At 35.6% G+C, this 17,785-nt stretch overlaps 1 protein-coding gene across 1 annotated transcript; it reads left to right on the top strand.

Annotated features, from left to right (window-relative positions):
- The first annotated feature begins 349 nt into the window (after window positions 1-349).
- Window positions 350-6,768, top strand: LOC113296834 (multiple RNA-binding domain-containing protein 1-like). The gene is made up of 15 exons (XM_026545191.1): window positions 350-494; window positions 600-707; window positions 836-950; window positions 1,065-1,807; window positions 1,907-2,038; window positions 2,415-2,504; window positions 2,635-2,755; window positions 3,114-3,437; window positions 4,013-4,077; window positions 4,411-4,585; window positions 5,066-5,170; window positions 5,260-5,361; window positions 5,492-5,665; window positions 5,778-5,909; window positions 6,356-6,768. Coding segments are annotated over exons 1-15 (2,562 nt in total). The 5' UTR covers window positions 350-492; the 3' UTR covers window positions 6,530-6,768.
- The last annotated feature ends 11,017 nt before the right edge of the window (window positions 6,769-17,785 follow it).

The raw sequence follows: 17,785 nt of genomic DNA, 5'->3' as shown, positions 1-17,785 counted from the left end.
CGTTTCAGCGGTTTTGTACATGAATAGATAGTGGGTACTATTATAGTGGGTGCATTCTTCACACGTGGTAACTACTAGGGTAAGCTCGTCATTTTGCTCTTTTCAAAATATTATGGACCTAGTGATAAGTCTAAAACTCGATTGGACCCTACTATAACAAAATAGATGGGCTTAGGACCAAACAACAAATTTTCCTTGAATAATATGCAAAGATTCGAAAACTTGTCTCACCTTCAAAGATAGTCATAATAGCACATTCAAAGGGTAAAAGGGGAAAATAAAACGGACTAGTGTGTGCGGTTATAACTGCGGCTTTCGGAAAGAGCTAAACCCCTCTTAATTCTTCCTCCTCCTAGCTCTCTCCTTCTCAGCACCGCCTACCTCCACCGTCTCAAAACCTTCACTTATTGATTCCAAATTTTCTTCTCCTCCAATCTCTATCTTCTCAGTTCTCAGTCAGTAGGAGTATCGTAATCTCGATTTTAAAGTGAAATGTAAGTGTGATTGATTCCATCTCAGTTAAATGATTTTGGTTTTTTCTTAGATAAATTTTCTTTTTCTGTGTGGTTTTTGATTTTAGCAATTGTTTGATTTATTAGGTCACGTGTATGTGTGAAGAATTTACCAAAATATGTTGCTGAAGATAATCTCAGAGATTTCTTCTCTCAGAAAGGGGAAGTAACTGATGCTAAACTCATGAGAACTAGGTAAATCAAAACCTTCCTTCTTCTTACATCTTTTGAATGAATGAATTAATTAACTATTTCGTCTCTTTTGAATTTTGAATGAATGAGAACTAGGGGAAGTAACTATTTTGTATTATTATTGTTATCAGAGATGGTAAGAGTAGACAATTCGCTTTTATTGGGTTTCGAACGGAGCAACAAGCTGAAGAAGCTCTTAAGTACTTCAACAATTCTTATATGGATACATCTAGAATTACATGTGAGGTGAGGTGCATTTTAAGAACTGTTGATATATATTAAACGCATAAGAGGGAGAGATTAAGTTTACTGTTCATTAGCTGTTGTTCTTATAGAAAATGTCATATTGATTGTATCCAGATTGCTCATAAAGTTGGGGATGCAAATATTCCACGTCCATGGAGTCGGCATTCCGTTACAAAAAAAGAAGAGACAGTAGATGAAAGTAAAAAAACTGGTGGTGCTGCTGCTAAAAGCTCAAGCAATAAAGGAGAATTGAAGAAAAATAAAAAGGACATGGAGGTCGATGACCCTCAACTTCGAGAGTTTCTTGAAGTTATGCAACCACGGAGTAAGACGAAGTTGTGGGGGAATGATACATTAGGAAGTACTCTTGCTGTTGCTGACCAAATTGGCAAAGATGCTGTTGAAAGAACTCGTCCTGACAAGGTTGACAAGAAACGGAAGGATCCATCAAAGGTAAAATTAGATAAGCATGCTGAAAAAGAAAATGGGCCATCTGATGATTCAGCAAAGAAAGAGACGCTTGTTCTACCTAAAACTGAGGATCTTTCTGATATGGATTATTTCAAGAGTAAAGTGAAAAAGGATTGGTCGGATTCTGATTCTGATTCTGGTTCAGAGAGTGAAGATGGTCCAAATAGTGAAGCCGAAGCTGGTAGGGAAGTGTACGCAGAAGAACCCTCTGATGACTATACTGGAGAGGCCTCTCAAGAAAAGATAGAAGAGGAAGAAGGTCCTCCTGGAGGATCTGATGGTGAGATGGTTGAGCCTGAGGACCCATCGTCAGTCTTAGATGATGCTAAAAAACAGATTCTTGAGACAGGGCGTCTCTTTGTTCGCAATCTTCCATACACTGCGAGGTATGTTGACCTTTCATTCAGGCTTCTTCAATTTCTATCTACCTGTTGGGTGTCTAATATATGTTCTTTTTTCTTTTTGAATGAATTTTTGTGGAATAGTGAGGAAGATCTGACGGAGATTTTTAGCAAATTTGGTGATATTTCAGAGGTCCATCTTGTTGTTGATAGAGATACCAAACGATCAAAAGGAATTGCATATGTTCTCTATACACTTCCAGAATTCGCAGTTAGGTACTGTATTTTGGACTCAATTAAACATCTTTCTATTGGTTATTGTTTTAGTTGTGCTATCTTTTTAGTTTGGGAATGCGTAAATTGTATAATCTAAGAAAGTAGATGCCAAATATTCATGTTGTGCCTAGTTTACACTGAGTTAGCTCTATCATAAAGGTCTAACCGTACCTTGGTATTTGGTAACCATACCTGTGTACTTGGTGAATCATTTCCAATGATTTTTGCACGAAGATGCAACCACTTTGTTTGCTCATAGTTGCTAATCATACTACTGTAGTGCTCGTCACTGGGGATTTGCAGATCGTGAATTCTTTGAATGTGGTTCTACGCATTTTCTTCTTCAGTTTCTTATCAATCTGACTTGTCGTTTCAGGGCATTTGAAGAGTTAGACAATTCAATTTTCCAGGGCAGGTTATTGCATATTCTACCAGCAAAACAGCAAAACACTTCTATGAAACAAGAGTAAGCATCTGAACTAAATTGGTTTTTTACTGGTTGATCTTTTTTTGTTTGTCTGTCTATTTGTCTTTCGTTTTTTTTTTTCCTTTCACTTTTTCCATTATGTAGTGAGTTTGTTATACTTGTTTTTCAGCTCTAATGCTGGTGGCCAAGCTTCAAAAACTTTTAAGCAACAAAAGGACGACCAAAGAAAAGCAACTGAAGCCGGTGGAGATACACGAGCATGGAACACTTTATTCATGCGCCCTGATACAGTATGTAAACTAGCTAAACAATCCTTATCCTCCATCAGATTCATTTACGTGATTGAAAGTGTCCTTCTGCACCATTCAGTCTGAAATAATAACAGGATAACCAATTACATATCTCTTGCATAACTACCTTGCTCTTAGATAACTCTTGTCAGAAAAACCTACCTGATGCGATATGTATGAGAGCCGATGGTTACAATTACATAATTTAGGGGAAAACGTTTTTTCTATGAAGTTTGTGTTGTTACTGAAGTTAATTTTCCTTGTCACAAGAATCAGGGTTCAGTTGTTATTTTCTCATTGTGTATTGCTACTTCGGCTTCTAGATTTCAGTAACTTATTTCTCTTCCATATCAAACAGGTTGTGGAGAACATTGCTAGGAAATATGGAGTGAGTAAAAGTGATTTTCTTGACCGGGAAGCAGATGATTTAGCTGTTCGCATTGCTTTGGGAGAGACACACGTCATTGCTGATACAAAAAAAGGTTTAGTAAATGCTGGTATCAACGTTTCTGCTTTAGAGGAATTTGCCTCTCGAAAGACCGATGGAAGCAAAAGAAGCAATCATGTTCTACTCGTGAAGAATTTGCCATATGGCTCTTCTGAGGGAGATCTGACGAAGATGTTTGGCAAATTTGGAAGCTTGGATAAAATTGTTCTTCCTCAAACCAAAACATTGGCCTTGGTATGCACTCATCATATCAACCATTCCATATAATGATAACTTGGATCTGAACGTGCCTGAATTTTTGATACTAACCCTTACTCATTTAATGATATTATTTTCTTATCTTGGTTGAAATATAGAGTGTCTATTCGAGGGTTTTAATTTGTGAAATACTTTGAATCTGCCTTCCGTGCTGGATTTCAAATCTTTCACAAATTTCAAACTGTCAAATTCTTTAACCAAGAATATTGTGTATCTGTATCATTTGTATTTGATCTACTAATTGTGTTCTTAGCTTAGGGATAGTAATTGATATGTACTAAAACATTTATGTTCTTATGAGTGGTGTAAATATCTGCATCATGGTTTGGAACACTGACTCCCAAACAAATATCGTTTAGCTAGATGTGAAATTAATTAGTATTAGATGCGTAGTGTATTGTGTTTTTAATCCTGAGTGCTTGTAACTTAATATCAACAGATGGAATGCATTACTTGTATTGTATGTGGAATATTATTACTTAGTGGAGAATTGTGTAAAGCAGATTCTTAACCTCATTTGCTTTTATTAATGCCTTCACATGATTTTGCAGGTTGTTTTCCTTGAAGCAAATGAAGCACGTGCAGCTTTCAAAGGCCTAGCGTACAAGCGTTACAAGTAAGTTCATCCGTATTCTTAAGTGTTCTCTAAAATGAAGTCTTAAAGAATTTGGAATCTCTATGGAAGAAAAAGAATTAGCTAGCTGTTGACTACTAATAACTGAGTATCTGGAAATTTTATATTTCTCTGCCTTTTCAACAGTGATATAGTCAGAATTTGACTTTCACATGCTTGTAGTTACTGTTCCCGTGGTTTGGCAAATTCATCTGTCATGTGAATACCCTACAGCTACCCTCACTATAGAACTTCATTACGACCAATTTTTAATAGAATATTCTCTAGTTACATTATTTGCTGATTATAGACTTCTCTGTCAATATATAATGTTAGAGATGCCCCATTGTATTTGGAATGGGCTCCTGCCAATACCCTCTCTCCAAGTTCAACATCGGAGGCTGATGCTCAGAAGTATGGTGTCGTTGGTGAAAACGATGTGAAGAGAGCTATTATCGAACAAGGGGTTGAAGCAATATCTGGAGTTGAGGTTGATCCTGATAGAGTTGAGGTTTGTTGTTTCTTATGATTGATTAATTACTTACACTTTCAAGTTACTGTTGTGAGGACTGCATTCCCAGAGCTCATGTTATATTTCGTAGATTGTACTAATCTACCAATAAAGAGGACAGTGTCTCACGATAGATTTGTAGAATTCTTATGCTATCTTTAGGTGACAGTTTCTCATAATATCCTATCTGACTTTTTAACAACTTCCCTAAGTGGATATTTTGGTACAAGAGTTAATTGCATTTCGTGTGGCTTTAACGGTCCATAAGGCTAACTGCCACAAATTCTCTACATAACAAAAATGCAATTTAATATCATGTTATAGATCGTCAGTGTTACTATTTAGACTTCTGTTTACGTTTCACTAGTCCTATTAAGTTTTTAATGATGGATGCTTTTTAAACTAATTTATGAACTTACTTGACCTTTTTAACTCCCTGATATATTTGAGTGGTGACATCTTTTTGTTTGCTTTGTGCAGTCACGGTCTCTATTTGTCAAAAATTTGAATTTTATAACATCTGATGAGAGTTTGAAAAAGCATTTTACTGAAAAGATTAAGGAGGGAAGAATTCAAAGTGCCAAGGTAATGCTTACTTTTCTAAGCAACCAATTGTCTATATGTAGTGCCTTTGTTGTGTATTTGCGCACTTACATGCTCTTGCCCATTTGCAGGTTAAGAAGCACTTGAAAAATGGAAAGAATGTCTCCATGGGTTTTGGTTTCATCGAATTGGATTCTGTTGAAACAGCAACAAAAGTGTGCAAAGATTTACAGGTAAAAAAACTCTCACAAGCAAATAGTAATCTAGGTGCAGACTTTTAATCAATTATGTAGCTGATAATCATTTGTTTCTTGTTATTACGGTTAGTGAATAAGTAATATAATTATTTGTCTGCATTTCCAGGGAACAATTTTGGATGGCCATGCACTAATTTTGCAACACTGCCATGCCAAATCGGATGAGCAAGTTGCAAGAAGAGTTGATAAAGACAAGAGTTCTACCAAGTTAATTGTAAGAAATGTTGCATTTGAGGCAACAGAGAAAGATCTGAGACAGCTGTTCAGTCCTTTCGGCCAGGTGATTGAACTTTTATCAGCATGCATAATTTTTAGAAATGTTTGGGACATCATGTTGCATTAGGACATCATGTTTCTAATTTCTTCCTGATATGTATTTGATTATTTTGCAGGTAAAAAGTTTAAGGTTACCGATGAAGTTAGGGAACCACAGAGGTTTTGCGTTTGTTGAGTTTGTAACAAAGCAGGAAGCTCAGAATGCTCTCCAACAGCTTTCAAGTGTCCATTTGTATGGTCGGCATCTGGTAAGACCTTGTTTTATTAAAGTTTCTCTAGAACCTAAAAATAATTCTGTTCTGGTTTTCTATGGTATGACTTTATTTTTTATAGCAATTTTCTGTGAACTCGTATTTGTTGGTCAAGCTTTTGGAACTCACCCGGTTGGTTAATACTAGGATTGGTTCATGTTCTTTTCTTGAAGCATCATGAACAGCAAATGTAGAAAGCAGTATGATGGCCATAGCGTACCTCAATATTCTTAAGCATCTATCTACCGATATTGAGTACATAGCTGGAACTGATTATAATGATATAAATTTCAACTATAGTTGGTTGATTCTGTTATATCACACGTGGGGCCAAAAACAGGAAAAATAGGCTCCTGGTTGAGTTTCATTGTAGGCAAGTGGTCCTAGTTCTCTGTGTGTGTGTCTGTCAATTTACAGAAGGATCATCACTTGTTAACTTTCAGGTATTGGAACGAGCAAAGGAAGGAGAGACCTTGGAAGACTTGCGAGCTAGAACTGCTGCTCAGTTCACTGATGAGCAAAATGGATACCAAAATCCAACAAAGCTAGCGAAGAAGAGAAAACATATGGACATTCTTGACAAATCTGATGTTATGTTTGAAAAGATTGCCCGCTAATGCTTAGCTGTTGTGTTAAAGAATTTGCCATTCTTTTTTTTCTTTTTTTTTTTGAAAATGCAAATAGTGCTGTTTGATTGAAAAAAATACCTACAAAAAAGAGAGAAAGAACGATTAGAATTACACAAAGTTTCCAACTATTTCACACCAATGTAGTCAATTTCGGATTTCGATCCGTCTCGGTTGGGACCGAGACATCGGGACAACTTTATCTCAGATTTTCATGAGAAATCTCGGAATAACTACCGAAATTTCAATTTCGAATTTCCTATAATATGTATATCAAACATTTTTCATAAATACCACCAATTTTTAAGAAAAAAACAAGTTTTCGATTAAAATAGTAGAAAACCCATCCATACAAATTTCAAAAACTTTAAGTTAATTCCGGCGGAGTCAACCGAAAATAAACAAAAAAATCCAACCGAAAATAAACAAAAAAATCCAACTAGTTCCAGCCAAATTCCATCTCGGCAAAATCACACACTTTGCTACCTTGAGTATTGAAACCGGAACTTTTGGTGGAATCTCGGTCGAAATTAACTACATTGTTCCACACATTCATCTGGATATTGTATAACGACATTCTTATGCAACAGTATGAGGGGAGTCAATACCAAATGCTCCCCAAGGGGGAGTGCAAGGGTGTGTACTTGCATCCCTGCGCAGCGGGCTCCAAAGCCTATTTTAAGCCCAATTTGAATTTTTTTTTCTTTATATAAGCCTATTTTTAGAAACCTATTTTGAGGCATACTCATTTTTTTTTGAGGCATACTCATTCATTATATTATCTAGGGTGGGTTTATAAGGGGTGTCTAAAGATAGTGTAATTATCTATATATCCCTAAATAATTTCAATTTGTCATAGTTCCCTTATCCTCAAAAACCTAAAATTAAAAATCAAAATAAACTTTAAACTTAAACATCTAGGACTCCAATTCAATAAAGAAATTAATCAAACAAAGGAAACACGAATCGAAGTGAGCGATGTTGGAATGCGAAATCCAAATCTCAATTGCTCTTAGATGTATTTTAGAATGTATGTGTAACAAACCCATCTTGTTTTTGATTGATTTTATTTTATTTGATCGGTAGAATATGATTTCAAAGATAAATTTAGGGTTTTCAGAAGATCAGTTCGGCTGATCTTGCAGTATCAATTTTGAGCCGAACTTAGTGTATGATTTAGAGAAACACTATGTTCGGCTAATGCGACTTTACAATATTTTCAGCCGAACCTCAATTTTCCAGCCAAACCTCAATTTTTCAAGTCGAACCTAGTGGATGATTCAGTTTCTGAGTGAAGTTCGGCTGATAACTTTTGAGCCTCTGTTTTTTTGAAATTATACCTAGGTTCGGCTGATAACTTGTCAGCAGATCTAGGTTTTAAAAATTCAATTTTTTGGCAGATTCAACTTAGAAAAGGAAATTAAACGTCGATAGAAGTTTACCTCTGATTTGAATCACAAATTTTGGTCACTTCTAATCACTAAAATCTCAAAAGTCAAAACCCAAGCTTTTTTACTTCACTTCTTCTTCTTCCTCTCAAAAATCTCAACTCTCTCACATAAATTTGATTTTTCTACTAATTCACCACTAATAATTTAATGTTTAATCAATCCTTAAAATTCATAATTAATCAATTCTAATCATAATCATTTACACTAATTATATAAGGGTAGTTATGTCATTATCAAAAATGGTGGATGTTGTTTTTTATTTAGTGACCCTATTTTAGCATTATCTAGTATGCCTCAAAAAAACCTAGTATGCCTCAAAATAGGTTTCTATTTTTATTTATTTGCACCTCTTAAAAACTTTTCAGCACCCCATAGCAAATTTTTTCAACCCTGTTCCATAATTCTTGAGTCCATCCCTGATTATACCTAGCAAGTAATAGTTGTTGGAGAACGCAAAGTCATTTCAACATCATTTTGGATCTCAAAGTTAACTCTCTTACAAACTTTGGAGTCGGACTTTAACCACACTTTACATTATGAGTCAAGTCCTCGTAGTTACAATCTCTTGGGTTCTTTCACTCGAGCTAAGATATTTCTAGCAAATAGTATGAACTATGAAGGAACCATTTGCCATGCTGTAGTTTGTCATCGCCCGTGACTTGCTTTGAGAAGGACAAATCGGAAATTCGGCCGAGGAAGAAGAAAATGAGTCGATTATACACAATAACATCATAAATATCCTAGACGTCAAAGATTACGGCATGATTTTCAACCAATAGGAAATGAGATAATAGTTAGAAATAGGTCCTACTAAAACTCGGATTTTGTATGTTCACGCGACTTTGACTAGTTTTTAATCGTTTAATCGCAAGAGGATTTTTTTTTTTTTGATGAAAAGGCAATTAGACTTAATCAAATAATAGAGTACAAGAGATTTATGAGTTCATTTTTGACAAAAACATTGGAAATAACGCTAGATTTTAAAACACAAGAAGAGATATGACTGTTTGAATAGTTTATATCAAATAAAAAAAAAATTCTAAGTGTTAATATTTGACGTAAGGATATATACGTAGGAAATAATTGTATCTAGTGATGTTTCATGATAGTGACAGTCACAATGATGATAGAGGTAAAATAACGATTAAGGAAATAATTATTTTCTTTTTTGCGGATGAAAAACAAATGGTAAAAGCAATAGTTTTGGTGTATAAATATCGTTGTATATCTCCGTACGAACTCACCATTCTCAAAACTAATCAAACAAACAAAAAAAGAAAAGTCTCTTGCTTTTTTAAAATTTTCTCTCTACATTGCTTATTTTCTATCTTTTTCTCCAAAGAGAATGAAGATGTCTGCATTGTTCACAATTTTCTTGATGCTAGGATTACTTGCATCTTCGTCAATAGCCCAAACCGAAATGCATTGGTATAAAGATCGTACGTTGTTTGTTGAATATTTAACAGGTGAGATCGGTTTGTGGAAGCTTAATGAACCCCATGGTGAACCTATTGTGTCAAATAACGGTGTAGTGTGATTTCACATCTTTAGGAACGGTCACGGATTATCTATCTTTATTTGATCACTCTTTTCAATGGAGAAAAAGTGATTTCGATGCTATGGCAGCTTTCATATACAAATATGATTGTCTGGTAAACTTCTGTGGTGAGCTTCTTCCCATAACTTTTCCTCGTGATAGATTCAACAATTACCTGCCTCAAATGAGCAAACCAATAAGGTTCACGGCTCGTGCTGTACTAAACATGTCCTACTATGGTTTATCTGCTTCGTCGACTCCAAATAATGAGGTTACATACATAGGCAGGGATTCTATTCCTGCGTAACCTGCAAAATTGGCAGATGGCGAGGAGAACGTGCCACTCTCGGTGGAAAAACTTTATCGATCTTCTCAGAAAAACGCATAAAGAGAATAAAGAGATTGGCTTTGCTCCTCATGTTTGTTTTGGGTTCGTGTGTTGCTATCGTTTTATATTTATCTGTGTTTAGTATGATCGTTAGTTGGTCTATGTTTTGTTATTGCTTTGGGTTCGTCTGTTGCTCTTCATTTTATATTCATGTGTGGTTAATAAGTATGATCGCCAGCTGGCTTTTGTTTTGTTAGTACAAAATAATGTATGCCGAATCTAATGATCTCATAATAAGTTGTATGAGTTTGAAAACCCCCGATGAATAAAATGTATCGTATTGTGTTTGTAAGTCGAGATTGAGTAATAACGTATGGTATAGTGGATTCAAATCCCATGACTATCTATTAATGCCATTGGAAAAAATAATTGCAAATATTTTTTTATTTTTTTTTACTTTGATCGATAAAGAAAAGATTGAAATGATCAAAAAAAAAATGTGAACTTAAAGGTGGCTAAAAGGATGATTGGAATGATCAATTTTTTACTAAAATCACACAAGTATTGTACGTAGAATTTAGCGGGGCAAACAAGAAAAAAATCTCCCTACAAGTATGTTGCAGATGAAAAGAAAATGCTCAAACCCTCCGTAAAGATAAGAAAGTTGCAAAAAGTAAAGATAAGAAAGTTGCAAAAAAATATAAAATCTGATAGGGACGAGTAACTGTCTTTGTATTTTATTTTTAGGATAAAAAGGAGAGAAATTTGTCTCGGCTAACTGAGCCGAACAAAAATATGTAGTTATATCGCCACGTCATGAAAATTATGGGCCATCAGATTATCTTCATCCAATGGATTATGAGATTTGTCAAAGAACCCTTTGTTAAAAGATCCCAATCCAAAAGTAAAGTAGCTGGTTTTTAAATTCTCCACGCCAGTTGGTCTAACAAAATAAATAGATAATTGAATTCCCCCTAACTATTTTATTTTCTCTTCTATATTATTTTCCAACCGCATAACCCACAAACTAGAACATTGCGCGAGGAAAAATGCAGTTGAGAAACTTCATTTAACACTTGCAACATGTCAATTACTATATACACTAACGCCAACAACCAGCAACTTGATTAAACAATAGTGTAAGAGCTGGCATGATGCAAGACATTCCTTGGTGAGGTAAGCATGAGCTTCAGGTACCCCGTCACCAAGACATGCATAAGAGATGAATACAAGTAAGGTTAGGCAAGTTCATCAGGAACCACAAGTGGTGGGTTAACTTGACGGGTATGCACGAGTTAAAATGGCTTAAACAGCTTATTCAATCCCACAAAATAAAGAGCATAAATTCATTGTGAAGATCAATAATATGCTCATAGACGTTATGATCGTCAGGAAATGGAAAAAACTAAAATTATTTAAGCTAACTTTCCGGTCGTACATCTTCACTATCAACTAGCTCTTCTCTTAGAACAAGCAAGGGCACAGACGAGGAAATTGCATATCCATTATAGGTTCACCTTGCCCCACCTTCGTATGAACTCACCAAAATTTCAATGACAGTTGGTTCATTCTGTTTTATATGCCAAATGTCGGGCCAAAAACAGGAAAAATAGGCTCCTGGTTCAGTTTCATTCTAGGTAAGTGGTCCTAGTTCTGCGTGTGTGCGCGCACGTAACTGTGTTTATTTACGAAGGGATCCTCACCGCGTTAACTTTCAGGAGAGTCTGGAGAGACCTTGGAAAACCTGCGAGCTAGAACTGCTGCTCAGTTCACTGATGACCAAAATGGATACCAAAACCCAACAAAGCTAACGAAGAAGAGAAAACGTATGGACATTCTTGACAAATCTGATGTTATGTTTGAAAAGGTCGCCCCGCTAATGCTTAGCCGTTGTGTTAAAGAATTTGCCATTTTATTTTCATTTTTGAAAATGCAACTCGATTCTTGATATATAATGATGCTGATCTTTGTAATAGTGCTGTTTGTTTGAGAAAAAAAATTCTTACAAATGAAAAAGGAAAGATTATAGTGGACTTCGGAGTTTCCTTGGAAACTATTCCACACATTCATTAACGGCAGTCATATGCAGCGGTATGAGGGGAGTCGGAGTCAATAGCAATTGCTCCCGGAGTCGATTATATCTAGCAAGTTGTTGGCGAACACGAAGCCATTACAGCATTTGTTTGGATTTTAAAGTTAACTTTCTAAGAAACTTCGGAGTCGGACTTTAATCTACACTTTCCCTTATGGGTCAAGTCATCGGAGCTTATCTTACTATCTTTCACACTCAAGCTAAGATATCTCTAGCAAATAGCAGGAAGGAACCACTTATCATACTGTAGTCGCCCGCGACATACTTTGAGAAGGACAAGTCGAAAATTGGGACCATGAAGAAGAAAAATGAGTCGATTATACACACTAACATCAAAGAAATCATAGAAGTGAAGAATTACGGCATGATTAAAATGATTACTATTATAAATTCAACCAATAACAAATGATAAAGAATTAGAAATGGGTCCCACTAAAACTCAGGTTTTGTATGTTTGCTTTGACTAGTTTCTGATCGTTTTTTCGCAAGAGGAGATAGGACTGCTGCATGGGGATATACGTAGAACTCAATATTACATACGCGGATAGGTGTATATAGTAATAGTAACGCTTCATGATAGTGATGGTCACAATTAGAGCTGGTAAACGGGCGGGCCGGGCTGGTTTGTTACGGATTACACGGGTTCGGGTTAACACGGGTCAAAACCCGCGGGTTGATATTCTTCACGGGTGGTTATTTCTTTAACCCGCACCCGTAACGGGTTAAACCCGCGGGTTCACGGGTTAACCCGTTTATGGTGAGTCAACTCACCAGAAACCGATTTGACAGAGTTTCCTCTGATTTATGAATCAATCCAATCAACAGATTCAACATTCACATACTCACATTGACAGTTTCAGCCTGTCACACGCCAAAATTTACAATCTAATGCCGATAGAATGAAGAACAAACAAATAATGGCAATCACAAAAACTTTGTATCATTTAAATTACAAAAAATTTCAAAAGATAGAAAGACATCACTACTATCTGCTAATCCCAGCACAAAATACAGTGTGCTATTTGAAGAAAAGGTAAAACCCGTGAAAAGGAAGATAAAAAAGACCTTTTCTTAAGCAAATAAAACAAGCAAAAAGACGTATGGATTAGCATATGTAGTTTAATCTCTTAATACTGATATTGTCTTTGTCCTAAACAAAATAATTTCCACCAAGAAGTTCATTCAGAGCATATTAATTTATTCAACTACTATGTGGATACTGCGTCTTATGAAGGTGTAGGTATTAGGATTCTGATCCTTTACCCAGTCTGGCAGTTCAAATTCGACTGGACTTCCAATTTCTTCGGTAAGCTTGTCAAATATGTGCCCAAAATTGTGGTGCTCAAAACTCTGTTTCAAATTAAGATTTAAGAATAAATAAAGAGCTAAGAAATTCACAGAAGAACCCAGTGCGTCAAATTAGTATACTGACCTTTGTCATAACAGGCATGTTGCAATCAGAACAAGCGTACTCAACCACAGTCCACGAGAATGATCTATAGATGTCTAGTAACATTTACCTAAACAGACCAAAAGGCCAATCCACCGGCAGTTAGTTTCACATACTGCAAAATGCAAACTACAGGGACGAGAAACTGATATCAACCTTTCACTCACACATTGTATCAGATAAACACACCCATTGTTATTCACTATAGTTTCTCACAAGTTTCCTACTAAATACGAGGAGTGCATATGCGTGCGAGCAAAGAACCATAAGTTACAAATTATATGTAATATGAACATCTGATACGAACTACACCAAAAGGCTTTTGGTGAGGGTTTCTCCTTGAGTAACCATTCAATGAATTACAGAACAAATCCAAAGCTATCACAATCTCAAAACCCTTTGCCCCTTATCACCCTGTAGTGAAGTATGCACAGAAAATCCTACCATTACTACATTCATTCTCTCTAGTCTTCTCTATTTCTAGGGTTTTACTGGTTTGAACATTCATTCAAGCAATTTATCTACAGAACATTCTCAATAAGTACTTCCTCAATACAAACAGAAGCATCACTTTCAACATGAATTACCAACTAATTTGAATAAAAAGAATACTGTGGATTCAACACAACAACATAAAACCCTAGTTTCTTCTTCTTCATAGTCAACAGAAAGATCATCACAGAAACAAGAAACCCAGAAAACGAATTAAAAAGAAAACTTCACCTGCGAAATAAACTCCAAGAACCAGAAGATTATAACTTGTTTATGGAAAGAAACTTCTTCTTCTTTGAATTGAATAAAAGACACCACCAGATTCACACTTAAGCAAAATTGATGAACAGTACACCGGTTGAGATCTCTCTGTATAAGTACTGAAAACTTAATCTGAATCAAAGGGTTATCGTGATTTTTGAATTTAATTCATCATCAGATCTCAGATCACGCTTTTACAAATCGAAATCTCTGATTTCTCTTGATTCAAACTTGACAGCCGCAGCAGCTGCTCATCTCTCACTTGCACTGCAAAAAAAATAAATAAACATCAACAATATATCAAATCTGCAACCCTGTAGTATAAGGAAATAAAAAGGATAATAATTGATATGAGAAGGAACGGAGAATGAAGGAGATAACAAACCCTGAGAGAGATAAAGACCTAGCTTCCAGAGAATCGTGCCAAATGATTCATTGTTTATCCGAGATTCAATTCACAACTGAAGAACGCAGAAGAAGGGAAGGAGGCAAGGAGCAGAAGAAGAAAAGAGAGAGATAAAAAAGAAAGATATCTCTTCATTTAGTTCTAGGGTTTCGCCTTTTATACCTTAATCGTGTGGATGTGATTAATCCTAGATAATCCGACGGACATGATTATATAAAAATTACTAATTAGTAATTGTGGACGGGTTTACGGGTTGTACCCGCGGTTTCACGGTCCGGGACGGGTTAACCCGTTTATTCACAAGCCGTCATTTCTCTAACCCGAACCCGGCTTGTTTAGAAACCAGCCGAGCCGGGTTCGGGTTTTTACGGGCCGGGCACGGGTTAACCCGCGGGTTTCAGCTTGTTTGCCAGCTCTAGTCACAATGGTGAAAAAGTATAAATAAAGATTAAAACGAAATCAAATGGTAAAAAGAGTAGGTTTTCGTGTATAAATACCATTGTGTATCTTTATACGAAATCACCATTCTCAAAACTCATCAAACAAATAAAAAGAAAACCCTTTCTCTCTAAAAATTTCTCTATACATTACTCATTTTCTATCTTTCTCTCCAAAGAGAATGAAAATGTCCGCATTTTTCCCGATTCTTTTGATGCTAGGATTACTTGCATCTTCATCAACAGCCCAAAACGAAACGCCTTGGTATAAGGATCGGACGTTGTTTATTGACTATTTAAGAGGTGTGATCGATTTGTGGCAGCTTAATGAACCTCATGGTGAACCTATTGTGTCACCTACTGTGTCAAATAAGGGTGATTTCACATATTTAGGGGTGGTCACAGATTATCTATCTTTAGTTGATCACTCTTTTCAATGGAAAAAGAGTGACTTCGATGCTATGGCAACTTACATATAGAAATATGATTGCTTCGTAAACTTTTGTGGTAAGCTTCTTCCCATAACTTTTTCTCGTGATAGATTCAATAATTATCTACCTCAAATGGATAAACCAGTAAGTATCACCGCGCGTGAGGTACTAAACATGTCCAATTATGGTTTATCTGTTTCGCCGATTCCAAATCGTGCATAACCTGTAAAGTTGACATATGATGAGGAGACCGTGCCACTCTTGAAGGTAGGCTGAAAAAGAGAAGAAAAAATAGGAAAAACTTTATCGATCTTCTCGGAAAGACAAAAAAAAGATTGGTGATATCGTATAAGTTCCTCCTGTTTGCTTTGGGTTCTTGTGTTGCTCTTCCTTTTATGTTCACGTGTGTTTAGTATGATCGTCGGTTGTCTGTTATTTTGTTATTGTTTTGGGTTCGTGTGTTGCTCTTGTTTTATATTCATGTGTGTTTACTATGATCGTCAGTTGGCCTTTGTTTTGTTAGTACAAAATAATGTATGCCAAATCTAATGATCTCATAATAAGTTTTATTGGTTTGAAATCCTTCAATAGAATAAATGTGTTTGTAATTCGTGAATTAATTATAACGGGTGAATAGAATAATGCGTTCTTTTTTTCTTGATCGATAACGAAAAGATTAGAATGATCAAAAAAAAAAATGTGAACTTAAAGGTCTCTATGCATAATTGGAATGATCAATTTCTTTTTATTAATTGCAAATTTGCAACCGTCCATCTCATAAGTATGATCAGGGACGGGCCTGATAATGGGCTAACCCGGACTATAGTCTGTCCCTATTTTTGAACCAAAACTTTTAGGTGTGGGAAAAATTGTTAAAATTAGTATTTAGCCCTCCTTATATTTATGATTAGCCATTATGGTTTTAGCCTAAATAATTTTTAGCCCGTGATTTTAGTTCAAAACATGATTTTTCACCTCATCCATTTTTTTTCTTCTTATTTCCTTTCCATAAACCACAGATTTGTTTATCCAATCACCTTTTGTTGTTAGTTTTGCTCATTTTCATATTTTACTTGTCTATATATATAGCATTTTGTGTGAATATCCTAGTTAACCACTACTTATGCAATTTGTTCCAAAAAATATTTGCCACAGCCTTCGGCCGCATCGCCAACCGATGATATTCCAACCCCATCTTAAATTTCTGGATCCATCCCTCATTGTATGAATGTTTTCTATGGAACCAACTCGCTCAAAAAATGTGAACTTAAAGGTCGTTTAATGCTTAAGCGAGTGCTTTTAACAGACCTCTATATAGTATAAACTGTTCTACCACAAATAGTGAGACACTTGGATTTAATTTGACTTAGACAAAACAGCGAACCCCTTCCTAAAATCAATTTTAGGACCCTCGGTAAAGATAAAAGGGGGAAGCGCAACTGTCTTTTTTTTTTATACTAAAGGATGGATTTATTGATTAACTGTTGTAAAGAACATAGTCTTCCTCGATACATTTACTGATATCAGGAGGAAAATTGGAAACATAACTGAAACTAAGTGCTTCAAGTCTAGCTTTTTTAGCTAGAGCATGAGCAACACTGTTACCTATCCTATTAACTAATTTGCAGAACCGGAAATTATTACTGAAAAATTTGTTTTTGATTGCAGAAATTAAATGTTAATTAAACCAGCGCACTTGAGATTCTCCATTGTTGATAGAGTTCACCATATTTGCACAATCCATCTCAAAAATTACTTTATCAAAACCACACTCCACCATCTACTCCACTGCCATGACTAGAGCTTTGTATTCAAAGTGCTCAGCTCCCACATATGGATCTACTTCTTCTTCCAAGTGAAATCCTTTAGCTCCTACTGCATTTCCTGCATGATTACGCACAATTAGTCCAACACTACCTTTCTTTGTTTCAATCATGTATGAAGCATCAATATTTATTTTAACATATCCTTCTTCTAGAGGTATCCACTCCTTGATGAATATGCTACATTGCCTGTTAACATTTGCAGAAGTAACAGCAGAACTACATTGCTAAATTAAATGATGTATTCTAATGAGAGTACTGTTCTTGTTAAGAATAACATCCTGAAAAATCAAATTGCACATGTCCTTCCAGATATACCAGACAATACACATTAGCTTAATCACATATGTATCATCATTATAGCCATTATGGAAATCTTCACCTGTAACAAACCAAGAAATTATCCAATCCTGGAAAGAATTGAATTGGCGAGTAATAGTACTAATATCAACATTTAAGCCATTCCAGATGGCTGTAGCATAGTCACATTCCAGCAGCAGATGATTAATGGTTTTAGAATGATGGTTACCCAGTTTACA

The sequence above is a fragment of the Papaver somniferum genome, chromosome 7 (assembly GCF_003573695.1).
Source record: "Papaver somniferum cultivar HN1 chromosome 7, ASM357369v1, whole genome shotgun sequence".
Taxonomy (NCBI): Eukaryota; Viridiplantae; Streptophyta; class Magnoliopsida; order Ranunculales; family Papaveraceae; genus Papaver; species Papaver somniferum.
Note: the sequence above shows the minus strand (reverse complement) of the source record. Positions and strands in the feature narration are given on the sequence as shown.